Source organism: Anomaloglossus baeobatrachus, chromosome 11 (genome assembly GCF_048569485.1).
Source record: "Anomaloglossus baeobatrachus isolate aAnoBae1 chromosome 11, aAnoBae1.hap1, whole genome shotgun sequence".
Taxonomy (NCBI): Eukaryota; Metazoa; Chordata; class Amphibia; order Anura; family Aromobatidae; genus Anomaloglossus; species Anomaloglossus baeobatrachus.
In genome coordinates, this window is record NC_134363.1 from 169,674,800 (window position 1) to 169,700,401 (window position 25,602).

General features: G+C 53.4%; 1 protein-coding gene across 1 annotated transcript in view; it reads right to left on the minus strand.

The window, feature by feature from the left end:
• Nucleotides 1-25,602, minus strand: part of ANAPC4 (anaphase promoting complex subunit 4) — a 170,535-nt gene that overhangs the window by 95,861 nt on the left and 49,072 nt on the right. Inside the window, exon 8 of the mRNA XM_075329394.1 lies at nucleotides 12,761-12,845. Within this exon, the coding sequence (XP_075185509.1) occupies nucleotides 12,761-12,845 (85 nt within the window). The remainder of the gene's footprint in view (nucleotides 1-12,760; nucleotides 12,846-25,602) is intronic.

A 25,602-nucleotide genomic window follows, 5' to 3' on the forward strand; every position in this document is an offset into this window, starting at 1 on the left:
TAGCCATGCGCTATGCAATGAAACCACCTATAGCGCCACCTGGTGGAAAACAACGGAGTTAGCATTTTTATCTCGAAAATGGAACGAGATAGAGAAAAAAAAGAGAATTTTGTTACTTACCGTAAATTCTTTTTCTTATAGTTCCGTATTGGGAGACCCAGACCATGGGTGTTTAGCTTCTGCCTCCGGAGGACACACAAAGTACTACACTTAAAAGTGTAGCTCCTCCCTCTGAGCTTATACACCCCCTGGTAGCCAGTCCTAGCCAGTTTAGTGCAAAAGCTGAAGGAGAATAGCCACCCACAAGTAGAACCGAGTAAGAACCGGAACAACCGGAGACTCTGTCCACGACAACAGCCGGTGATAACAGACGGAACAAGAAAATTGCCAACAGGCAACAGGGAGGGAGCTGGGTCTCCCAATACGGAACTATAAGAAAAATAATTTACGGTAAGTAACAAAATTCTCTTTTTCTTTATCGTTCCTTTGGGAGACCCAGACCATGGGACGTTCCAAAGCTGTCCCTGGGTAGGAATAAACAGAAAAAACTAAGAAGTAGGCGGAGCCTAACTTCACAAGTGGGCGACAGCCGCCTGAAGGATGCGTCTGCCCAAGCTCGCATCTGCCGAAGCATGAGCATGCACTTGGTAGTGCTTCGAAAAGGTATGCAGGCTAGTCCAAGTGGCAGCCTGACAGACTTGTTGAGCCGTAGCCTGGTGCCTAAAAGCCCAAGAGGCACCGACAGCTCTGGTCGAGTGTGCTTTGATCCCCGGCGGGGGAGGCACCTGAGTACTCTGGTAGGCGTCCGAAATAGTCGATCCAATCCAACGGGCCAAGGTCAGCTTAGAAGCAGAGAGACCCTTGCGCCGCCCTGTGGTTAGCACAAAAAGAGAGGTGCACCGCCTAAGCGCAGCGGTGCGAGACACATAAATCCGGAGAGCACGCACCAGATCTAGAGTATGCAGCGCTTTCTCAAAGCGATGAACAGGGGCCGGACAGAAGGAAGGCAAGGAAATATCCTGGTTAAGGTGGAAGGGAGAGACCACCTTAGGAAGAAAGTCCGGGGCCGGACGGAGAACTACCTTGTCTTGGTGAAAAACCAAAAAAGGTGACTCCGAGGAGAGCGCAGCCAAATCAGAGACTCTCCTGAGAGAAGTTATGGCAACTAGAAAGGCCACCTTTTGAGAAAGACGATACAAAGAAACCTCCCTAAGGGGCTCGAAAGGGGGTTTCTGCAATACCGTGAGGACCAAGTTAAGGTCCCAGGGATCCAAGGGCCGCCGATAAGGCGGAATGATGTGAGACGCACCTTGCATGAAGGTGCGGACTTGAGCCAGCCGGGCGAGACGCCGCTGGAACAGCACTGATAGAGCTGAGACTTGTCCCTTGAGAGAGTTGAGGGACAGTCCTAGCTGCAGACCGGACTGTAAAAAAGACAGAAGGGTCGGCAACGAGAATGGCCAAGGAGAATGGCCGGAAGAGCGACACCAGGACAGGAAAATTTTCCAAGTCCTGTGATAGATCTTGACGGAGGAAGACTTACGGGCCCGAGTCATAGTGGAGATGACTTCAGGAGGAATACCAGAAGCCGTCAAAATCCAGGACTCAAGAGCCACGCCGTCAATTTGCGCGCCGCAGAATTCGGGCGGAAAAACGGACCTTGCGAGAGCAGGTCTGGACGGTCCGGAAGATGCCACGGCATCTCCACGGACAGTTGGAGCAGGTCCGGATACCAAGCTCGCCTGGGCCAGTCCGGTGCAATGAGGATGACTCGACGGCCCTCCATTCTAATCTTGCGCAGGACTCTGGGCAAGAGAGCTAGAGGGGGAAACACGTAGGACAGACGAAACTGGGACCAGTCTTGAACCAGAGCGTCCGCGGCGAAGGCCTGATGATCGTGGGAGCGAGCCACGTAAACCGGAACCTTGTTGTTGTGACAGGATGCCATTAGGTCCACGTCCGGAGTGCCCCACTTGCGGCAGATTGACTGAAACACTGCCGGGTGCAGGGACCACTCGCCACCGTCTACGGATTGACGGCTGAGATAATCTGCCTCCCAGTTTTCTACGCCAGGGATGTGGACTGCGGATATGGTGGACTTGGAGTCCTCCGCCCATTGAAGAATGCGTTGGACCTCCAACATTGCCAGGCGGCTGCGTGTCCCGCCTTGGTGATTGATGTAGGCAACCGCTGTCGCGTTGTCTGACTGGACTCGAATGTGCCTGCCCGCCAACAGGTGGTGAAAGGCTAGGAGAGCTAGAAGCACAGCTCTGGTTTCCAGCACATTGATTGAAAGGGCTGACTCGGACGGAGTCCAAGTGCCCTGTGCTCTGTGGTGGAGATGTACCGCTCCCCAGCCGGATAGGCTGGCATCCGTGGTGAGAATCACCCAGGACGGAGTCAGGAAGGAGCGCCCTTGGGACAGGGAGAGGGGTCGAAGCCACCACTGAAGAGAGCTCCTGGTCCGTGGCGACAGAGCCACTAACCTCTGTAAGGAGGAAGGCCGCTTGTCCCAACAGCGGAGAATGTCCAGCTGCAGAGGACGCAGATGGAACTGGGCAAAGGGAATCGCCTCCATGGAGGCCACCATTTGACCCAGCACCTGCATCAGGCGCCTGAGGGAATAACGGCGGGGCCTCAGGAGAGAGCGCACCGCTAGCCGGAGAGACTGCTGTTTGATTAAGGGCAACTTCACAAGTGCCGGCAAAGTCTCGAACTGCATCCCTAGGTACGTGAGACTCTGGGTCGGAGTCAGAGTGGATTTGGGAAGATTGACAATCCACCCGAACTGGGCTAGGGTGGCGAGAGTGAGCGAAACACTACGCTGACAGTCTGCGCTGGATGTACCCTTGACCAGAAGGTCGTCCAGATAAGGAAACACTGCTAACCCCTGGAGGTGCAGGACCGCAATCACTGCCGCCATGACCTTGGTGAATACCCGAGGGGCTGTGGTTAACCCGAAGGGGAGAGCCACGAATTGGAAATGATCCTCTCCTATCGCAAAACGTAACCAACGCTGATGTGACACTGCGATTGGCACATGTAGATAGGCATCTCTGATGTCGATGGACACCAGGAACTCCCCTTGGGTCATAGAGGCAATGACTGATCGCAGAGACTCCATGCGAAAATGCCGCACCCGGACATGCTTGTCGAGAAGCTTGAGATCCAGGATGGGCCGGAAGGTACCGTCCTTTTTTGGAACTAGGAAGAGATTTGAGTAAAAACCTCTGAACCGTTCCTGAGCGGGAACTGGGACAATCACTCCGTTTGCCTGCAAGGACGCCACGGCCTGCGAGAAGCGGCGGCCTTGGAGCAGGGGGGAGTCGAGAGAAAAAATCTGTTTGGAGGGCTGGAAGAGAATTCTATCCTGTAGCCGTGAGATATGATGTCTCTCACCCACTGATCGGAGACTTGCTTTAACCAAGCGTCACCAAAGTGGGAGAGCCTGCCACCGACTAAGGACGTGGCTGGAGCGGGCCGAGAGTCATGAGGAAGCTGTCTTAGTGGCAGAACCTCCTGCGGTCTTCTGCGGACGCGCTTTTGGGCGCCAGTTGGATTTCTGATCCTTGGCTGAGTTAGCGGACGAGGCGGAAGGCTTAGAGGATGACCAGTTGGAGGAACGAAAGGAACGAAACCTCGATTGATTCCTACCCTGGGCGGTTTTCCTGGTCTTGGTTTGTGGCATGGAAGTACTCTTCCCGCCAGTAGCTTATTTAATGATTTCATCCAGCTGTTCACCAAACAGCCGTGAACCAGCAAAAGGGAGCCCAGCAAGAAACATCTTGGAAGAACCATCTGCCTTCCACTCTCGAAGCCACAAGATCCTGCGGATAGCAAGGGAATTAGCCGAAGCCACCGCAGTGCGGTGAGCAGCCTCCAGCATGGCAGACATGGCATAAGATGAAAAGGCTGAAGCCTGAGCAGTTAAGGCAACCATCTCAGGCATAGATTCCTTCGTGAGGGAATGCATCTCCTCTAGAGAAGCAGAGATGGCTTTGAGAGCCCACACTGCTGCAAAAGTCGGGGAAAACGCGGCCCCCTCAGCTTCATACACAGATTTGGCCAGAAGGTCAATCTGACGGTCAGTGGAATCCTTAAGTGAGGTGCCATCAGCCACCGACACAACGGTCCGGGCTGATAGCCTAGACACCGGAGGGTCTACCTTTGGGGAGTGAGACCACTCCTTGACCACCTCAGGTGGAAATGGAAACCGGTCATCAGAACCACGCTTTGGAAAGCGTTTGTCAGGGCAGGCCCTGGGTTTGGTCACAGCAGCCTGAAAACTGGAGTGGTTAAAGAACACACTCTTCACTCTCTTAGGCGAGGTAAACTGATGTTTTTCTGCCAAAGAGAGTTGCTCCTCTGACACTGGCGGATTGAGATCCAGCACAGAATTAATAGAAGCAATCAAATCACTAAGATCTGAGTCACCCTCAGAGAAATCGATGGGATACATAGCCTCCGAGCCCCCAGTGAGGGCATCCTCCTCATCTTGAGAGTCAGCTCTTGAGACAGAGCCGTGGGATGGGGAGGGGGAGGAAACCCTGCGCCTTCTCTTAGAAGGACGGGGTCTGGGATCAGATGATGAATCCTCCGTGAGCTCCGATGGACGGAGGTCAGAGGATAGGAGTCCTCTGTCAAGAGTATTAGAGGCACCCTGTGAGGGGGGCTGATGCATGTTCAAAGTCCTGGACAAAAGTCCCATGGACTCAGCAAATGACTGGGATATGGACCTAGAAAAGGACTCTACCCAGGCCGGGGGTTCAGTCACAGGTGCAGCAGCAGCCTGAGAGACCACTGGGGGTGAGACTCCAGGCTGTGGAACCGCCAAGTTAGAGCAACCATCACAGTGTGGATAAATGCTCGGCTCAGGCAGCAAGAGCTTACATGCAGTGCATGCAGAAAAAAGCTTTGGAGCCTTGCTCCTTGTGTGAGACATGCTGCTGGAGTGGGGCTTTGCAGAGAATGAACCCCAGGGAGAATATAAAGAGGTCCACAACCGGAGACCGGCTGTGGCTTACCAGACTGCTGATCGCGGTGTTGTGTGCCCTCCAGATCCCGAATCCCGGTCCCCCAGTCGCAGCACCTCAGCAGAGAAGCAGAATGCAAGATGTCCCAGAGCAGAGTGAACTCTGCCTGAGAAGAGGGCGCTCCTATAAAAGAGCGGGAACTGGAGGGCTATAGAGACCTGCAGGGAAGGAGGGACGCCCCAGCAGTGGGGAGTGTCCCTCCCCTGTGTAGAACGGCCGCCGGGAGGAGCCGAACCTGTCCCTCTGCATGAGTGACATGCGAGGGCAGGAAAATGAAACTAGGCCTCCGGCGAAGCCGGGGCCTAAATTTAAGCGGCGAGGCCGACAAGCAGGCACCATCGGCGCGGTTCTCAGGCAAAAGCTAGAGAACCCGCCGGAAAAGTTAAAACAATCACATACAGCATACTCTCCCCTTACAAAAGAAGGGAATTTTGTTTACTTACCGTAAATTCCTTTTCTTCTAGCTCCAATTGGGAGACCCAGACAATTGGGTGTATAGCTACTGCCTCCGGAGGCCGCACAAAGTACTACACTTAAAAGTGTAAGGCCCCTCCCCTTCTGGCTATACACCCCCCCGTGGGAGCACGGGTCCCTCAGTTTTAGTGCAAAAGCAAGAAGGAGGAAAGCCAATAACTGTTTCAAAAACAAATTCAATCCGATAAACAATATCGGAGAACGTAACTTATCAACATGAACAACATGTGCACCCGAAAAACAAATACCCTAAGAAAAAACAGGGCGGGTGCTGGGTCTCCCAATTGGAGCTAGAAGAAAAGGAATTTACGGTAAGTAAAAAAAAATTCCCTTCTTCTTTTTCGCTCCTAATTGGGAGACCCAGACAATTGGGACGTCCAAAAGCAGTCCCTGGGTGGGTAAAAGAATACCTCGTGATCGGGCTGTCAGGCAGCCCTTTCTTACAGGTGGGCCACCGCCGCCTGCAGGACTTGTCTACCTAGGCTGGCATCCGCCGAAGCGTAGGTATGCACCTGATAATGCTTGGTAAAAGTGTGCAGACTCGACCAGGTAGCCGCCTGGCACACCTGCTGAGCCGTAGCCTGATGCCGTAATGCCCAGGACGCACCCACGGCTCTGGTAGAATGGGCCTTCAGTCCAGAAGGAGTCGGAAGCCCAGCAGAACGGTAGGCGTGAAGAATTGGTTCCTTGATCCACCGCGCAAGGGTGGATTTGGAAGCTTGCGACCCTTTATGCTGACCAGCGACCAGGATAAAGAGTGCATCCGAACGGCGCAGAGGCGCCGTGCGGGAGATGTAGATCCTGAGTGCTCTCACCAGGTCCAACAGATGCAAACCCTTTTCAAATTGGTGAACTGGATGCGGACACAAAGATGGTAAAGTGATATCCTGATTGAGATGAAAGGAAGATACCACCTTGGGAAGAAACTCTGGAATTGGACGCAGTACTACCTTGTCGTGGTGAAACACCAGGAAGGGAGATTTGCAAGATAACGCCGCCAGCTCTGACACTCTCCGAAGAGACGTGACCGCCACCAGAAAAGCCACTTTCTGTGAAAGCCGAGAAAAGGAAATCTCCTTCATAGGCTCGAAAGGTGGCTTCTGGAGAGCAATCAGAACCTTGTTCAGATCCCAGGGTTCCAATGGCCGCTTGTAAGGGGGAACGATATGACAAACCCCTTGCAGGAACGTGCGTACCTTAGGAAGTCGCGTCAGGCGCTTCTGAAAGAATACGGATAGCGCAGAGACTTGTCCTTTAAGGGAGCTAAGCGACAAACCTTTTTCCAACCCAGACTGCAGGAAGAAAAGAAAAATAGGCAATGCAAAAGGCCAGGGAGAAACTCCCTGAGCAGAGCACCAAGATAAGAATATCTTCCACGTTCTGTGGTAGATCTTGGCGGAGGATGGTTTCCTAGCCTGTCTCATGGTGGCAACAACATCATGAGATAAACCTGAGGTCCCTAGGATCCAGGACTCAACGGCCACACAGTCAGGTTCAGGGCCGCAGAATTCAGATGGAAAAACGGCCCTTGAGACAGCAAGTCTGGACGGCCTGGTAGCGCCCACGGTTGTCCTACCGTGAGATGCCACAGATCCGGGTACCACGACCTCCTTGGCCAGTCTGGAGCGACGAGAATGGCGCAACGGCAGTCGGACCTGATTTTGCGGAGCACTCTGGGCAACAATGCCAGAGGTGGGAACACATAAGGTAGTCGGAACTGCGACCCATCCTGAACTAAGGCGTCTGCCGCCAGAGCTCGGTGATCGTGAGACCGTGCCATGAAAACCGGGACCTTGTTGTTGTGCCGTGACGCCATCAGGTCGACGTCCGGCATCCCCCAGCGGCGACAGATCTCCTGAAACACGTCCGGGTGAAGGGACCATTCCCCTGCGTCCATGCCCTGGCGACTGAGAAAGTCTGCTTCCCAGTTTTTTTACGCCTGGGATGTGAACTGCGGATATGGTGGATGCTGTGTTTTCCACCCACGTCAGAATCCGCCGGACTTCTTGAAAGGCTTGCCGACTGCGTGTTCCCCCTTGGTGGTTGATGTACGCCACCGCTGTGGAATTGTCCGACTGAATCCGGATCTGCTTGCCCTCCAGCCACTGTTGGAAGGCTCGCAGAGCAAGATAGACTGCTCTGATTTCCAGAACATTGATCTGAAGGGTGGACTCTCTCTGAGTCCACGTACCCTGAGCCCTGTGGTGAAGAAACACTGCTCCCCACCCTGATAGGCTCGCATCTGTCGTGACCACCGCCCAGGATGGGGGTAGGAACGACTTTCCTTTTGACAATGAGGTGGGAAGAAGCCACCATCGGAGAGAGTCCTTGGCTGCCTGAGAGAGGGAGACATCCCTGTCGAGGGACGTCGACTTCCCGTCCCATTGGCGGAGAATGTCCCATTGTAGAGGGCGCAGATGAAACTGCGCGAAAGGGACTGCTTCCATTGCTGCCACCATCTTCCCTAGGAAATGCATGAGGCGCCTCAAGGAGTGGGACTGGTTCTGCAGGAGAGATTGCACCCCTGTCTGCAGAGAGCACTGCTTGTCCAGTGGAAGCTTCACTATCGCTGAGAGAGTATGAAACTCCATGCCAAGATATGTTAGTGATTGGGTCGGGGTTAGATTTGACTTTGAAAAGTTGATAATCCACCCGAAACTCTGGAGAGTCTTCAGTGCCACGTCCAGACTGTGTTGGCATGCCTCTTGAGAGGGTGCCTTTATAAGTAGATCGTCCAAATACGGGATCACGGAGTGACCCTGCGAGTGCAGGACAGCTACTACTGCTGCCATGACCTTGGTGAAGACCCGAGGGGCTGTTGCCAGCCCGAAAGGTAACGCTACGAACTGCAGGTGTTCGCTTTCTATAACGAAGCGTAGAAAACGCTGATGCTCTGGCGCAATCAGCACGTGAAGATAAGCATCTTTGATGTCTATTGATGCTAAGAAATCTCCTTGAGACATTGAGGCTATGACGGAGCGTAGAGATTCCATCCGGAACCTCCTGGTTTTTACGTGTTTGTTGAGCAACTTTAGATCCAGGACGGGCCGAAAGGACCCGTCCTTCTTTGGCACCACAAACAGATTGGAGTAAAAACCGTGACCTTGTTCCTGAAGAGGAACGGAAGTCACCACTCCTTCCGCCTTTAGAGCGGCCACCGCCTGCAGCAGAGCATCGGCTCGGTCGGGCGGTGGGGAAGTTCTGAAGAAACGAGTTGGAGGACGAGAGCTGAACTCTATCCTGTACCCGTGAGACAGAATGTCCTTCACCCAACGGTCTTTGACCTGTGACAGCCAAATGTCGCCAAAGCGGGAGAGCCTGCCACCGACCGAGGATGCGGAGAGAGGAGGCTGAAAGTCATGAGGAAGCCGTCTTGGTAACGGTTCTTCCTGCTGTCTTTTTTGGGCGTGACTGAGTCCGCCAAGAATCTGAGCCTCTCTGATCCTTTTGAGTCCTTTTGGACGAGGAGAATTGGGACCTGCCTGAGCCTCGAAAGGACCGAAAACCAGACTGTCCCCTCCTTTGTTGGGGCTTGTTTTGTCTGTGTTGAGGTAAGGATGAGTCCTTACCCTTGGAGTGTTTAATGATTTCATCCAAACGCTCCCCAAACAATCGGTCGCGAGAAAAAGGCAAACTGGTTAAGCACTTCTTGGAAGCAGAATCTGCCTTCCATTCTCTCAACCACAGGGCTCTGCGCAAAACCACGGAGTTGGCTGACGCCACCGCCGTACGGCTCGTAGAGTCCAGGACAGCATTAATCGCGTAAGACGCGAATGCAGACATTTGAGAGGTCAATGGTGCCACCTGCGGGGCAGATGTACGTGTGACCGAGTCGACTTGTATAAGCCCAGCTGAAATGGCTTGGAGTGCCCATACGGCTGCAAAAGCTGGCGCCAACGACGCTCCAATAGCTTCATAGATGGATTTCAGCCAGAGCTCCATCTGCCTGTCAGTGGCATCTTTAAGTGCCGCTCCATCTTCTACTGCAACTAAAGATCTAGCTGCAAGCCTGGAGATTGGAGGGTCCACCTTGGGACACTGGGTCCAACCCTTGACCACGTCAGGGGGAAAAGGATAGCGTGTATCTTTAAGCCGTTTAGAAAACCGCTTCTCAGGATAAGCGTGGTGTTTCTGGATTGCATCTCTAAAGTCAGAGTGGTCCAGAAAAGTGCTTAATTTACGCTTGGGATATCTGAAATGGAATTTCTCCTGCTGTGAAGCTGCCTCCTCCGCAGGAAGAGCTGGCGGGGAAATATCTAACATCCTATTGATGGACGCTATAAGATCATTCACTATGGCGTCACCATCCGGTGTATCCAGATTGAGAGCGGTCCCAGGATCAGAATCTTGATCAGTTACATCCGCCTCATCACCCATAGATTCGTCCCGCTGGGATCCTGACCAGTGAGACGAAGTTGAGGGCCCCTCATACCGAGCCCGCTTAGGTTGTCTGGGACTGTTGTCTGAGTCAGAATCGTCACCCTGGGGTGCATGTGACACCCCCGGAGCTTGGAAGTGTTCCAGCTGAGGGGGACCAGGGAGCAATGATGCCACAGTGTCCATGGTCTGAGATACTGGTCTAGACTGCAATGTTTCAAGAATCTTTGACATGGTCATAGACAATCTGTCAGCAAAAGCTGCAAACTCCGTTCCTGTCACCTGGACAGCATTCACAGGTGGTACACTCTGGGTCACGTCCAGCAGAGGCCCCGGCTGTGCAAGTTGCACAGGGGCCGAGCACTGCACACAATGGGGGTCAGTGGAACCTGCCGGTAGAGCAGCCCCACATGCGGTACAGGCAGCATATAATGTCTGTGCCTTGGCACCCTTGCGTTTTGCGGACGACATGCTGTTGCCTCCTTGTAATCTAGGAGGGTATATAGCCGAGAATCACCAGCGACCGTACAGTACAAAGTATTTGCAAACACAAAATACTCAGTATACAAACGGCACAAGTGGGGGTGAGCCCTTGAGGGCTGCTTACCGCCCGCTGAACAGCGGGTATGAGGCCGTAGAATCCCGTGTCTGGGTCTCCCCGTCTCCCCTCTGCAGCTCAGCGTGCAGGCAGGAATGGCTGCCGGCGTTCAGTGAAGAGGGGCGGACCGTGGGCGTGCCACAAACAAAGTGCGGGAAACTGCGTCCTACTGTGCCTGGTGTGAGGGCTGGAGTATGTAAAAAAGACTCCAGCCCTCAGCGCTGATGCTCTGTACAGCGTCCCGCCCTCCTCCTGACTGGCAGGTGCGGAGGCGGGAACGAACGAACTAGGCCGCAAAAGCCGGGGACTGTAGTAATAAGCGCGGCCGTGATATATGCACGGTCAGCGCGGAAGTCCCCGGCGCACCACAAGTCCCAGCCGCGTCGCAGTCCCAGCGGCCGGCGCGACCGTTCTCCCTGAGTCTACCCACTCAGCTAAGCTGAAGTGAGGAAATGGCACAAGCGCAGCAGCGCTGTTGTCCCCGGCGCACTAACACACCCAGCAATGCTGCGGTGTGCGCGCGTATGCACGGGGACACAGAGTACCTTGACGGAGCAGGGCCATGTCCCTGACGATACTCAGCTCCATATCCAGCGGCTTCTCCAGGGGCTGTGGATGGAGCACGGTCTCAGTGCCTGGAGACCGGTAAAATCCCACTTCGCCCAGAGCCCTAATGGGGGTGGGGAAGGAATCAGCATGTGGGCTCCAGCCTCCGTACCCGCAATGGGTACCTCAACCTTAACAAGCACCACCGACAGAAAGTGGGGTGAGAAGGGAGCATGCTGGGGGCCCTGTATGGGCCCTCTTTTCTTCCATCCGACATAGTCAGCAGCTGCTGCTGACTAAATAGTGGAGCTATGCGTGCGTGTCTGACCTCCTTCGCACAAAGCAAAAACTGAGGGACCCGTGCTCCCACGGGGGGGTGTATAGCCAGAAGGGGAGGGGCCTTACACTTTTAAGTGTAGTACTTTGTGCGGCCTCCGGAGGCAGTAGCTATACACCCAATTGTCTGGGTCTCCCAATTAGGAGCGAAAAAGAAAAGAACCGGGACCCCCAACATAAACGTCTCAGGTACTTAGCTGCTGAGACGCAGGGCCATGTCCCTGGGGATGAGTGCTCCGGTCCAACAGAATCCTCAAGGGGCTGTGGATGGAGACCGGACTCCTGCCAGGCATGGAGACCGTGCTGGCTCCCACTTCAAGCCAGAGCCCAGAAGGGATGGTGAAGGAGCGCGGCATGTAAGGCTGCAGCCTTGTAAATCAACCTTAACAACACCGCCGACACAGTGGGGTGAGAAGGGACATGCCGGGAGTCCAGACATGGACCCGCTTTTCTTCAAACTCTTTCCAAAAGTCAAACAAATCAGATGAGAATGCATGTGTGGATGTATGCCTCCTGACACAAAGCAATAAACTGGCTAGGACTGGCTACCAGGGGGTGTATAAGCTCAGAGGGAGGAGCTACACTTTTAAGTGTAGTACTTTGTGTGTCCTCCGGAGGCAGAAGCTAAACACCCATGGTCTGGGTCTCCCAAAGGAACGATAAAGAAAAGTGAATTACAAAGTTGTAGGGCATCATCAATTCAATACGAATGGACTCCTTGCATACAGAAATGTTATGATTAGAACGTGTAAAACTCACAAGGCTGCAGACGTGAAGCGATTCCTCATGGAGACCTTCCTACAAGTCATTGGGTATGGTGGCTGTGTGGAGTGGCCTCCGCTCACCTGACCTGACCCCATTGGACTTCTTTCTGTGAGGTCACATCAAACAGCAGGTGTATGCGACCCCTCCACCAACATTGCAGGACCTACGACCACGTATCACAGATGCTTGTGCAAACGTGTCACCTACCATATTGCACAACGTGCAGCAAGATACAGTATGCTGTGCAGAGTCCAGATGTGCATTGCAGCTGACGGGGGCCACTGTGAGCATCAAAGTTAAATGAGCTCCATATGCGTGACCAGCATTTAATGTTTTGGAGGGGGGTCATGGGTTTCAGATCATAGCATTTCTGTATGCAAGGTGTCGATTCGTATTGAATTGATGATGCCCTACAACTTTGTAATTCACTTTTTTTCTCTCTCTCGTTCTGTTTTCGAGATAAAAATGCTAACTCCGTTGTTTTCCACCAGGTGGCGCTATAGGTGGTTTCATTGCGTAGCGCATGGCTACTTTACTATACCTAGACACCACTTCTATGCCTATAGCTGCCGCCGTTCTCAAGTTAATGGCGGTGGACAGGATATGGGTGGACACACTGTATATATCTCACCTCTGTGATGGTTGCAATCTTGTACATTCCGTACGCGTAGATCTCAATCTCCCCCGAGACTCCACCAAGGACCAAAGCATTAAGTCTTATGGAGCAAGAAAAACAACAAATATCAATGACATAACACAACAATAACAAAGAAGGGAATTTTGTTTACTTACCGTAAATTCCTTTTCTTCTAGCTCCAATTGGGAGACCCAGACAATTGGGTGTATAGCTATGCCTCCGGAGGCCACACAAAGTATTACACTAAAGTGTAAAGCCCCTCCCCTTCTGCCTATACACCCCCCGTGCATCACGGGCTCCTCAGTTTTGGTGCAAAAGCAAGAAGGAGGAAAAATATTATAAATTGGTTTAAAGTAAATTCAATCCGAAGGAATATCGGAGAACTGAAACCATTCAACATGAACAACATGTGTACACAAAGAACAACAGGGGCGGGTGCTGGGTCTCCCAATTGGAGCTAGAAGAAAAGGAATTTACGGTAAGTAAACAAAATTCCCTTCTTCTTTGTCGCTCCATTGGGAGACCCAGACAATTGGGACGTCCAAAAGCAGTCCCTGGGTGGGTAAATAATACCTCATAATAGAGCCGTAAACGGCTCCATCCTAGAGGTGGGCAACCGCCGCCTGAAGGACTCGCCTACCTAGGCTGGCATCTGCCGAAGCATAGGTATGCACCTGATAGTGTTTCGTGAAAGTGTGCAGGTTCGACCAGGTAGCCGCCTGACACACCTGCTGAGCCGTAGCCTGGTGCCGCAAGGCCCAGGACGCCCCCACGGCCCTGGTAGAATGGGCCTTCAGCCCTGAAGGAACCGGAAGCCCCGAGGAACGATAAGCTTCGAGAATTGGTTCCTTGATCCACCGAGCCAGGGTCGATTTGGAAGCTTGTGACCCTTTACGCTGGCCAGCGACAAGGACAAAGAGTGCATCCGAGCGGCGCAGGGGCGCCGTACGAGAAATGTAGAATCTGAGTGCTCTCACCAGATCTAACAAGTGCAAATCCTTTTCACATTGGTGAACTGGATGAGGACAAAAAGAGGGTAAGGAGATATCCTGATTGAGATGAAAGGGGGATACCACCTTAGGGAGAAATTCCGGAACCGGACGCAGAACCACCTTGTCCTGGTGAAACACCAGGAAAGGGGCTTTGCATGACAGCGCTGCTAGCTCAGACACTCTCCGAAGTGATGTGACTGCTACTAGAAAGACCACTTTCTGCGAAAGGTGTGAGAGAGAAATATCCCTCATTGGCTTGAACGGTGGTTTCTGAAGAGCCATCAGCACCCTGTTCAGATCCCAGGGTTCTAACGGACGCTTGTAAGGAGGGACGATGTGACAAACCCCCTGCAGGAACGTGCGTACCTGTGGAAGTCTGGCTAGGCGCTTCTGAAAAAACACAGAGAGCGCAGAGACTTGTCCCTTAAGGGAGCCGAGCGACAAACCCTTTTCCAATCCGGATTGAAGGAAGGACAGAAAAGTGGGCAAGGCAAATGGCCAGGGAGTAAGACCCTGATCAGAGCACCAGGATAAGAATATCCTCCACGTCCTGTGGTAGATCTTGGCGGACGTTGGCTTCCTAGCCTGTCTCATAGTGGCAATGACCTCTTGAGACAACCCTGAAGACGCTAGGATCCAGGACTCAATGGCCACACAGTCAGGTTGAGGGCCGCAGAATTCAGATGGAAAAACGGCCCTTGAGACAGCAAGTCTGGTCGGTCCGGTAGTGCCCACAGTTGGCCGACCGTGAGATGCCACAGATCCGGGTACCACGACCTCCTCGGCCAGTCTGGAGCGACGAGGATGGCGCGGCGGCAGTCGGCCCTGATCTTGCGTAACACTCTGGGCAACAGTGCCAGAGGAGGAAACACATAAGGGAGTTGAAACTGCGACCAATCCTGAACTAAGGCGTCTGCCGCCAGAGCTCTGTGATCTTGAGACCGTGCCATGAATGTCGGGACCTTGTTGTTGTGCCGAGACGCCATTAGGTCGACGTCCGGCATCCCCCAGCGGCAACAGATCTCCTGAAACAGGTCCGGGTGAAGGGACCATTCCCCTGCGTCCATTCCCTGGCGACTGAGAAAGTCTGCTTCCCAGTTTTCTACGCCCGGGATGTGAACTGCGGATATGGTGGAGGCTGTGGCTTCCACCCACAGCAGAATCCGCCGGACTTCTTGGAAGGCTTGCCGACTGCGTGTCCCGCCTTGGTGGTTGATGTATGCCACCGCTGTGGAGTTGTCCGACTGAATTCGGATCTGCTTGCCTTCCAGCCACGGCTGGAACGCCTTTAGGGCAAGATACACTGCCCTTATCTCCAGAACATTGATCTGAAGGGAGGACTCTGTCTGAGTCCAAGTACCCTGAGCCTTGTGGTGGAGAAAGACCGCTCCCCACCCTGACAGGCTCGCGTCCGTCGTGACCACCGCCCAGGATGGGGGCAGGAAGGATTTCCCCTTCGATAGAGAAGTGGGGAGAAGCCACCACTGAAGGGAAGCCTTGGCTGCCCGCGAAAGGGAGACGTTCCTGTCGAGGGACGTCGACCTCCTGTCCCATTTGCGGAGAATGTCCCACTGAAGTGGGCGCAGATGAAACTGCGCAAAAGGAACTGCCTCCATTGCTGCTACCATTTTCCCTAGGAAGTGCATGAGGCGCCTCAGGGGGTGTGACTGGCCTTGAAGGAGAGATTGCACCCCTGTCTGTAGTGAACGCTGTTTGATCAGCGGAAGCTTCACTATCGCTGAGAGAGTATGAAACTCCATGCCAAGATATGTCAGTGATTGGGCCGGTGTCAGATGTGACTTTGGAAAATTGATGATCCACCCGAAACTCTGGAGAGTCTCCAGAGCAATGTTCAGGCTGTGTTGGCATGCTCCTTGAGAGGGTGCCTTGACAAGCAGATCGTCTAAGTAAGGGATCACCGAGTGTCCCTGAGAGTGCAGAACTGCTACTACTGTTGCCATGACCTTGGTGAAGACCCGTGGGGCTGTTGCCAGGCCGAAAGGCAGTGCCACGAACTGAAGGTGTTCGTCCCCTATGGCGAAACGCAGGAAGCGCTGATGCTCTGGTGCAATCGGTACGTGGAGATAAGCATCTTTGATGTCGATTGATGCCAGGAAATCTCCTTGGGACATTGAGGCGATGACGGAGCGGAGCGATTCCATCCAGAACCGCCTGGTTTTCACATGCTTGTTGAGCAGTTTTAGGTCCAGAACAGGACGGAAGGATCCGTCCTTTTTTGGCACCACGAACAGGTTGGAGTAAAAACCGTGACCCCGTTGCTGAAGAGGAACAGGGATTACCACTCCTTCCGCCTTCAGAGTGCACACCGCCTGCAGAAGAGCATCGGCTCTCTCGGGGGGCGGAGATGTTCTGAAGAAACGAGTCGGAGGACGAGAGCTGAACTCTATCCTGTAACCGTGAGATAGAATGTCTCTCACCCATCGGTCTTTTACCTGTGGCAGCCAGGCGTCGCAAAAGCGGGAGAGCCTGCCACCGCCGAGGATGCGGTTTGAGGAGGCCGAAAGTCATGAGGCGGCTGCTTTGGGAGCGGTTCCTCCGGCGGTCTTTTTAGGACGTGACTTAGACCTCCATGAATCGGAGTTCCTCTGATCTTTCTGAGGCCTTTTGGACGAGGAGAATTGAGACCTGCCCGCGGTCCGAAAGGACCGAAACCTCGATTGTACCTTCCTTGGTTGAGGTCTGTTTGGTTTAGACTGGGGTAAGGATGAGTCCTTTCCCTTGGATTGTTTAAAGATTTCATCCAATCGCTCACCAAACAAGCGGTCGCCAGACAATGGCAAACCGGTTAAGAACTTTTTGGAAGAAGAGTCTGCCTTCCATTCACGTAGCCACATGGCCCTGCGTATTACCACCGAATTGGCGGATGCTACCGCCGTACGGCTCGCAGAGTCCAGGATAGCATTAATGGCGTAGGACGCAAACGCCGACGCCTGAGAGGTTAATGACACCACTTGCGGGGCAGATGTACGTGTGACCGTATTAATCTGCGCCTGACAAGCTGAGATAGCTTGGAGTGCCCATACGGCTGCGAATGCTGGAGCAAAAGACGCGCCGATAGCTTCATAGATGGATTTCAACCATAGTTCCATCTGTCTGTCAGTGGCATCTTTGAGCGAAGCTCCATCTTCCACTGCAACTATGGATCTAGCCGCCAGTCTGGAGATTGGAGGGTCCACCTTAGGACACTGAGTCCAGCCCTTGACAACATCAGGGGGGAAAGGATAACGTGTATCCTTAAGGCGCTTGGAAAAACGCTTGTCTGGACAATCTCGGTTTTTCTGGACTGCCTCTCTGAAGTCAGAGTGATCCAGGAACGTACTCAATGTACGCTTGGGAAACCTGAAACGGAATTTCTCTTGAGAAGCTGACTCCTCAATTGGAGGAGCTGGGGGAGAAATATCCAACACCTGATTGATGGTCGCTATAAGGTCATTCACTACGGCGTCACCTTCAGGTGTATCTAGGTTGAGAGCGGCTTCAGGATCAGAATCCTGATCTGTTATCTCCGCTTCATCCTCCAGAGAGTCCTCCTGCTGAGACCCTGAACAGTGTGATGAAGTGGAGGGAATTTCCCAGCGAGCCCGCTTAGGCGGCCTGGGATTGCGGTCCGTGTCAGAGACCTCACCCTGGGACCTATGGGTCACCGCAGGGGCACTTTGCTGTTCCAATTGAGGGGGACCTGGGGTCAAAGATTGAACAGTGCCCGGGGCCTGAATCACCGGTCTGGACTGTAAGGCTTCTAGTATTTTAGCAGACCATTTATCCATACTCTCAGACAGTTTGTCAGCAAAAGCTGCAAACTCCGTCCCTGTCACCTGGACAGTGGTAGCAGGTGGTTCCACCTGGGCCACCTGTAGCAGAGGCTCCGGCTGAGTAAGTGCCACAGGGGCCGAGCATTGCACACAATGAGGGTCAGTGGAACCTGCCGGTAGTATAGCCGCACATGAGGTACAGGTTGCAAAGTACGCCTGTGCTTTGGCACCCTTGCTTTTTGCGGACGACATGCTGTTGTCTCCTCTGAGAACAATCCAGGAGGGTATATAGCCAAAAATCAACAGAGCGACCGTACAGTGCAAATGTATAGCCTATAAGCCTATATATATATATACACTTCGGCACTCAGTGGGGCCAGCACCACAGGTGCTGCTTACCGACCGCTCAGAGCGGTTGTGTGATCACCAGATTCCCTGCCTGGGTCTCCCTGTGTTGTCTCTCCTCTCCAGCGTCTGAATCGCTGACAGGAATGGCTGCCGGCGTTCTGTGGGAAGGAGGAGACCGTGGGCATGCCCAAGAAAGTGCGGGAATCTAGTGCCCCAGTGTACTGAGTGAGGGGGGAGGAGGATACTAATGTATGCTCCTGCCCTCAGCGCTGACGATCTGTGCAGCGTCCCGCCCTTCCCCTGACTGGCAGGCCTGTCGGCGGGAATATGCGATACTAGGCCGCAGAAGCCAGGGACTAAAGTTATAAGCGCGGCCGGCAAATAAGCGCGGCCGCGCGGTAGTCCCCGGCGCACTAACACACCCAGCAGTGCTGGAATGAGTATGGCACAAGCGCTCCATGCGCGGTCCCCACGGGGACACAGAGTACCTTTAGTAGCAGGGCCTTGCCCTGACGATACCCGGCTCCTGTCCAGCAGATTCCCCAGGGGCTGCGGAGGGAGCACGGTCCCAGTGCCTGGAGACCGATTAGGATCCCACTTCACCCAGAGCCCATAAGGGATGGGGAAGGAAAACAGCATGTGGCTCCTGCCTGTGTACCCGCAATGGGTACCTCAACCTTAACAAACACCGCCGACAAAGTGGGGTGAGAAGGGAGCATGCTGGGGGCCCTGTTATGGGCCCTCTTTTCTTCCATCCGACATAGTCAGCAGCTGCTGCTGACTAAGCTGTGGAGCTATGCGTGGATGTCAGCCTCCTTCGCACAAAGCATAAAAACTAACTGAGGAGCCCGTGATGCACGGGGGGTGTATAGGCAGAAGGGGAGGGGCTTTACACTTTAGTGTAATACTTTGTGTGGCCTCCGGAGGCATAGCTATACACCCAATTGTCTGGGTCTCCCAATGGAGCGACAAAGAAACATTATAATGTACCTTGCAGATGCCTTTTAATAGTCTAAAAAAGTCTAGGGGTGATGTCTAGGTCTTTAGGCTAATGGAGAAACTGATGTAGGTGAACAATTGTTAGTAAAAAAGAAAAAATAAGATGCGGTCCCACACCACCGGTATTACCGTATTTTTCGCTTTATAAGACGCACTTTTTTTACCCCAAAATTGTGGGGAAAATAGGGGTGCGTCTTACAAAGTGAATGTAACTTACCGGGCAGTGATGCAGCGGTGAAGTGAGTCACAGGAGGCTGGTGCTGGTGCTGCCGCTGGAGCGGAGGCGGCCGCCATGGATCCCGCGGCAATCGGCTGCGGTGGCGGCCGCCATGGATCCCGCGGCAATCGGCTGCGGTGGCGGTCACCATAGCCGAAATCTTTATCTGCGCCTGCGCTGCCTCCAACGCGACTTCCGGAAAATGGCGGAGGTGACGCAGGCGAAGATGGAGATCTCAGAGAAGCGAGATCTCCATCTGCACATGCGCTGCCTTCCGTAGCCATTTTCCTGAAGTCCATCGCGTCGGAGGCTACGCAGGCGCAGATAGAGATCGCGGCTCTCGAAGATCGCGATCTGCGCATGCGTGGGCTCCATTTTAGATCTCCGCAGCAGACGGAGACTATCATAAGAAAGAGGAGAGAGAGAAGAACGATTCTCCGCCTCCTCGCTAGGGCTGGATGCTGATTGGTGGAGACAACTTCTGCAGAGCTGCCTCTACCAATCAGTGATCTGAGCCTGACAAAGTGTTGTCAGTTGAACGAAGGGTCCTAATAGGTGAGCAAAAAACACTGAAGGGGAACACAACCCCCATCATCAGCCTTCAGAATATACTGTATCAATCGGTGTATTCTGAAGGATGATGGGGGCTGTAGTCCTTTATTGTAAACACTCCAGGGAGGGACTAATGTAGTGGCCAAAGTGTAAATGTAACTACAACCCCCCTCATCTTTCAGAATACAGCCATGTATGGTATACAGTACATGGGTGTATTCCTAAGGATGAGGGGGGTGGTAGTCCCAGATCCCCATAAAAGTGCATCATGCAGGTCCCCCATAGCCGTGTCATCCACGGATCCCACATAACAGTGCATCAACCACAGGTCCCCATAATAGTGCGTCATCCACAGGTCCCCCATAATAGTGCGTCATCCACATGTCCCCCATAATAGTGCGTCATCCACAGGTCCCCCATAGCAGTGCGTCATCCACAGGTCCCCCATAGCAGTGCGTCATCCACAGGTCCCCCATAGCAGTGCGTCATCCACATGTACCCCATAATAGTGAGTCATCCACATGTCCCCCATAATAGTGCGCCATCCACAGGTCCCCCACAGCAGTGCGTTATCCACAGATCCCCCACAGCAGTGTCATCCACAGGTTCCCCATAGCAGTGCGTCATCCACATGTCCCCCATAATAGTGAGTCATCCACATGTCCCCCATAATAGTGCGCCATCCACAGGTCCCCCATAATAGTGCGCCATCCACAGGTCCTCCATAGCAGTGCGTTATCCACAGATCCCCCATAGCAGTGCGTCATCCACATGTCCCCCATAATAGTGAGTCATCCACATGTCCCCCATAATAGTGCGCCATCCACAGGTCCCCCATAGCAGTGCGTTATCCACAGATCCCCCACAGCAGTGTCATCCACAGGTCCCTCATAATAGTGCGCCATCCACAGGTCCCCCATAGCAGTGCATTATCCACAGATCCCCCACAGCAGTGTCATCCACAGGTTCCCCATAGCAGTGCGTCATCCACATGACTAAAGCTTTCCTTCCTATGTTGTTCACAAACATGGTTCATGTTACAAACAATGCTGCTATTGACTCCTGTTGAGTCTAAATTGTTAAAATAATGTTATTTTAATTTTATTAAAATGTTCTAGCACACTATTTGGCTCAATTTTTTTTTTTTAATTTTCCTCCTCCAAAACCTAGGTGCGTCTTATAATCAGGTGCATCTTATAATCAGGTGAGTCTTATAAAGCGAAAAAGGTAACTGTTCCTGTGCCGTGGGTAAGTAGGTGAGGTCAGATACTCCTAACAATCGCTATACGGTTGTGCGCACTCTAAAAGGGCAAAAGCCCAAACAACAGTCCACGCCCTAGAAGAAAAGAAGGGAATTTTGTTTACTTACCGTAAATTCCTTTTCTTCTAGCTCCAATTGGGAGACCCAGACAATTGGGTGTATAGGCTATGCCTCCGGAGGCCGCACAAAGCACTACACCAAAAGTGTAAAGCCCCTCCCCTTCTGCCTATACACCCCCCGTGCTCCCACGGGCTCCTCAGTTTTGGTGCAAAAGCAAGAAGGAGGAAAAAAATTATAAACTGGTTTAAAGTAAATTCAATCCGAAGGAATATCGGAGAACTGAAACCATTCAACATGAACAACATGTGTACACAAAAAAACAGGGGCGGGTGCTGGGTCTCCCAATTGGAGCTAGAAGAAAAGGAATTTACGGTAAGTAAACAAAATTCCCTTCTTCTTTGTCGCTCCATTGGGAGACCCAGACAATTGGGACGTCCAAAAGCAGTCCCTGGGTGGGTAAAATAATACCTCGTAATAGAGCCGTAAAACGGCCCCTTCCTACAGGTGGGGCAACCGCCGCCTGAAGGACTCGTCTACCTAGGCTGGCATCCGCCGAAGCATAGGTATGCACCTGATAGTGTTTCGTGAAAGTGTGCAGGCTCGACCAGGTAGCCGCCTGACACACCTGCTGAGCCGTAGCCTGGTGCCTCAAAGCCCAGAACGCGCCCACGGCTCTGGTAGAATGGGCCTTCAGCCCTGAGGGAACCGGAAGCCCAGCAGAACGGTAAGCTTCGAGAATTGGCTCCTTGATCCACCGAGCCAGGGTTGATTTGGAAGCCTGTGACCCTTTACGCTGGCCAGCGACAAGGACAAAGAGTGCATCCGAGCGGCGCAGGGGCGCCGTACGAGAAATGTAGAGTCTGAGTGCTCTCACCAGATCTAACAAGTGCAAATCCTTTTCACATTGGTGAACTGGATGAGGACAAAAAGAGGGTAAGGAGATATCCTGATTGAGATGAAAGGGGGATACCACCTTAGGGAGAAATTCCGGAATCGGACGCAGAACCACCTTGTCCTGGTGAAACACCAGGAAAGGGGCCTTGCACGACAACGCTGCTAGCTCAGACACTCTCCGAAGAGAAGTGACTGCTACTAGGAAAACCACTTTCTGCGAAAGGCGTGAAAGAGAAATATCCCTCATTGGCTCGAATGGTGGATTCTGAAGAACCATCAGCACCCTGTTCAGATCCCAGGGTTCTAACGGCCGCTTGTAAGGAGGAACGATGTGACAAACCCCCTGCAGGAACGTGCGTACCTGTGGAAGTCTGGCTAGGCGCTTCTGGAAAAACACAGAGAGCGCTGAGACTTGTCCCTTAAGGGAGCCGAGCGACAAACCCTTTTCCAGTCCAGATTGAAGGAAGGACAGAAAAGTGGGCAAGGCAAAAGGCCAGGGAGAAAAACCCTGAGCAGAGCACCATGACAGGAAAATTTTCCATGTCCTGTGGTAGATCTTGGCGGACGTTGGTTTCCTAGCCTGTCTCATAGTGGCAATGACCTCTTGAGATAATCCTGAAGACGCTAGGACCCAGGACTCAATGGCCACACAGTCAGGTTGAGGGCCGCAGAATTCAGATGGAAAAACGGCCCTTGAGACAGCAAGTCTGGTCGGTCTGGTAGTGCCCACGGTTGGCCGACCGTGAGATGCCACAGATCCGGGTACCACGACCTCCTCGGCCAGTCTGGAGCGACGAGGATGACGCGGCGGCAGTCGGCCCTGATCTTGCGTAACACTCTGGGCAACAGTGCCAGCGGAGGAAACACATAAGGGAGCTGAAACTGCGACCAATCCTGAACTAAGGCGTCTGCCGCCATAGCTCTGGGATCTTGAGACCGTGCCATGAACGTCGGTACCTTGTTGTTGTGCCGGGACGCCATGAGGTCGACGTCCGGCACCCCCCAGCGGCAACAGATCTCCTGAAACACGTCCGGGTGAAGGGACCATTCCCCTGCGTCCATGCCCTGGCGACTGAGATAATCTGCTTCCCAGTTTTCCACGCCTGGGATGTGAACTGCAGAGATGGTGGAAGCCGTGGCTTCCACCCACATCAAAATCCGCCGGACTTCCTGGAAGGCTTGCCGACTGCGTGTGCCGCCTTGGTGGTTGATGTATGCCACCGCTGTGGAATTGTCCGACTGAATTCGGATCTGCTTGCCTTCCAGCCACTGCTGGAACGCTTTCAGGAAAAGGTACACTGCCCGTATTTCCAGAACATTGATCTGAAGTGAGGACTCTTGCTGGGTCCACGTACCCTGAGCCCTGTGGTGGAGAAAAACCGCTCCCCACCCTGACAGACTCGCGTCCGTCGTGACCACCTCCCAGGATGGGGGCAGGAAGGATTTCCCCTTCGATAATGAAGTGGGAAGAAGCCACCACCGAAGGGAAGCTTTGGTCGCCTGAGAGAGAGAGACGTTCCTGTCGAGGGACGTCGGCTTCCTGTCCCATTTGCGTAGGATGTCCCATTGAAGAGGACGCAGGTGAAACTGCGCGAAAGGGACTGCCTCCATTGCTGCCACCATCTTCCCCAGGAAGTGCATGAGGCGCCTCAAGGGGTGTGCCTGACCTTGAAGGAGAGATTGTACCCCTTTCTGTAGTGAACGCTGCTTGATCAGCGGAAGCTTCACTATCGCTGAGAGGGTATGAAACTCCATGCCAAGATATGTCAGCGATTGGGCCGGTGTCAGATTTGACTTTGGAAAATTGATGAGCCACCCGAAACTCTGGAGAGTCTCCAGAGTAGCGTCGAGGCTGTGTTGGCATGCCTCTTGAGAGGGTGCCTTGATCAGCAGATTGTCCAAGTAAGGGATCACCGAGTGACCCTGAGAGTGGAGGACCGCTACTACAGTAGCCATAACCTTGGTGAAAACCCGTGGGGCTGTTGCCAGGCCGAACGGCAGTGCCACGAACTGCAGGTGTTCGTCTCCTATGGCGAAGCGCAAGAAGCGCTGGTGCTCTGGAGCAATCGGTACGTGGAGATAAGCATCTTTGATATCGATCGATGCAAGGAAATCTCCTTGGGACATTGAGGCGATGACGGAGCGGAGGGATTCCATCCGGAACCGCCTGGTCTTTACATGTTTGTTGAGTAGTTTCAGGTCCAGGACAGGACGGAAAGACCCGTCCTTCTTTGGGACCACAAACAGGTTGGAGTAAAAACCGTGACCCTGTTGCTGAAGAGGAACAGGGACCACCACTCCTTCTGCCTTCAGAGTGCTCAGCGCCTGCAGAAGAGCCACGGCTCGCTCGGGAGGCGGGGATGACCTGAAGAATCGAGTCGGGGGACGAGAGGTGAACTCTATCTTGTAACCGTGAGACAGAATGTCTCTCACCCAACGGTCTTTTACCCGTGGCAGCCAGGTGTCGCAAAAGCGGGAGAGCCTGCCACCGACCGAGGATGCGGATTGAGGAGGCCGAAAGTCATGAGGAAGCCGCTTTGGTAGCGGCACCTCCGGTGGTCTTTTTAGGACGTGACTTAGACCGCCATGAATCAGAGTTCCTTTGATCTTTCTGAGGCCTTTTGGACGAGGAGAATTGGGACCTGCCCGCGCCCCGAAAGGACCGAAACCTCGACTGCCCCCTCCTCTGTTGGGGTATGTTCGGTTTGGGCTGGGGTAAGGATGTATCCTTTCCCTTGGATTGTTTGATGATTTCATCCAAACGCTCGCCAAACAATCGGTCGCCAGAAATTGGCAAACTGGTTAAGCGCTTTTTGGAAGCAGAATCTGCCTTCCATTCCCGTAGCCACAAGGCCCTGCGGAGTACCACCGAATTGGCGGATGCAACCGCCGTACGGCTCGCAGAGTCCAGGACAGCATTAATAGCGTAAGACGCAAATGCCGACGTCTGAGCGGTTATGGACGCCACCTGTGGCGCGGAAGTGCGTGTGGCTGCGTCAATTTGCGCTTGACCTGCTGATATAGCTTGTAGCGCCCATACGGCTGCGAATGCTGGGGCAAAAGAAGCGCCGATAGCTTCATAGATGGATTTCAACCAGAGCTCCATCTGCCTGTCAGTGGCATCTTTGAGTGAAGCCCCATCTTCCACTGCAAGTATGGATCTAGCCGCCAGTCTGGAGATTGGAGGATCCACCTTGGGACACTGAGTCCAACCTTTGACCACGTCAGGGGGAAAGGGATAACGTGTATCCTTAAGGCGCTTAGAAAAACGCTTATCTGGACAATCATGGTGAATCTGGACTGCCTCTCTGAAATCAGAGTGGTCCAGAAACATACTCGGTGTACGCTTGGGAAACCTGAAACGGAATTTCTCCTGCTGAGAAGCTGACTCCTCCACCGGAGGAGCTGAGGGAGAAATATCCAACATTTGATTGATGGACGCAATAAGATCGTTCACTATGGCGTCCCCGTCCGGAGTATTTAGATTGAGAGCGGCCTCAGGATCAGAATCCTGATCAGCTGTCTCCGCGTCATCAACCAGAGATTCCCCCCGCTGAGACCCTGAACAATATGATGATGTCGAGGGAATTTCCAAGCGAGCTCGCTTAATCGGTCTGGGGCTGGGGTCCGTGTCAGAGCCCCCAGCCTGGGATCTATGAGATACCCCGGGGGGACATTGTTGGTCCAACTGAGGGGGGCCAGGGAACAATGATTCAACAGTGTCCCTGTGCTTAGATACC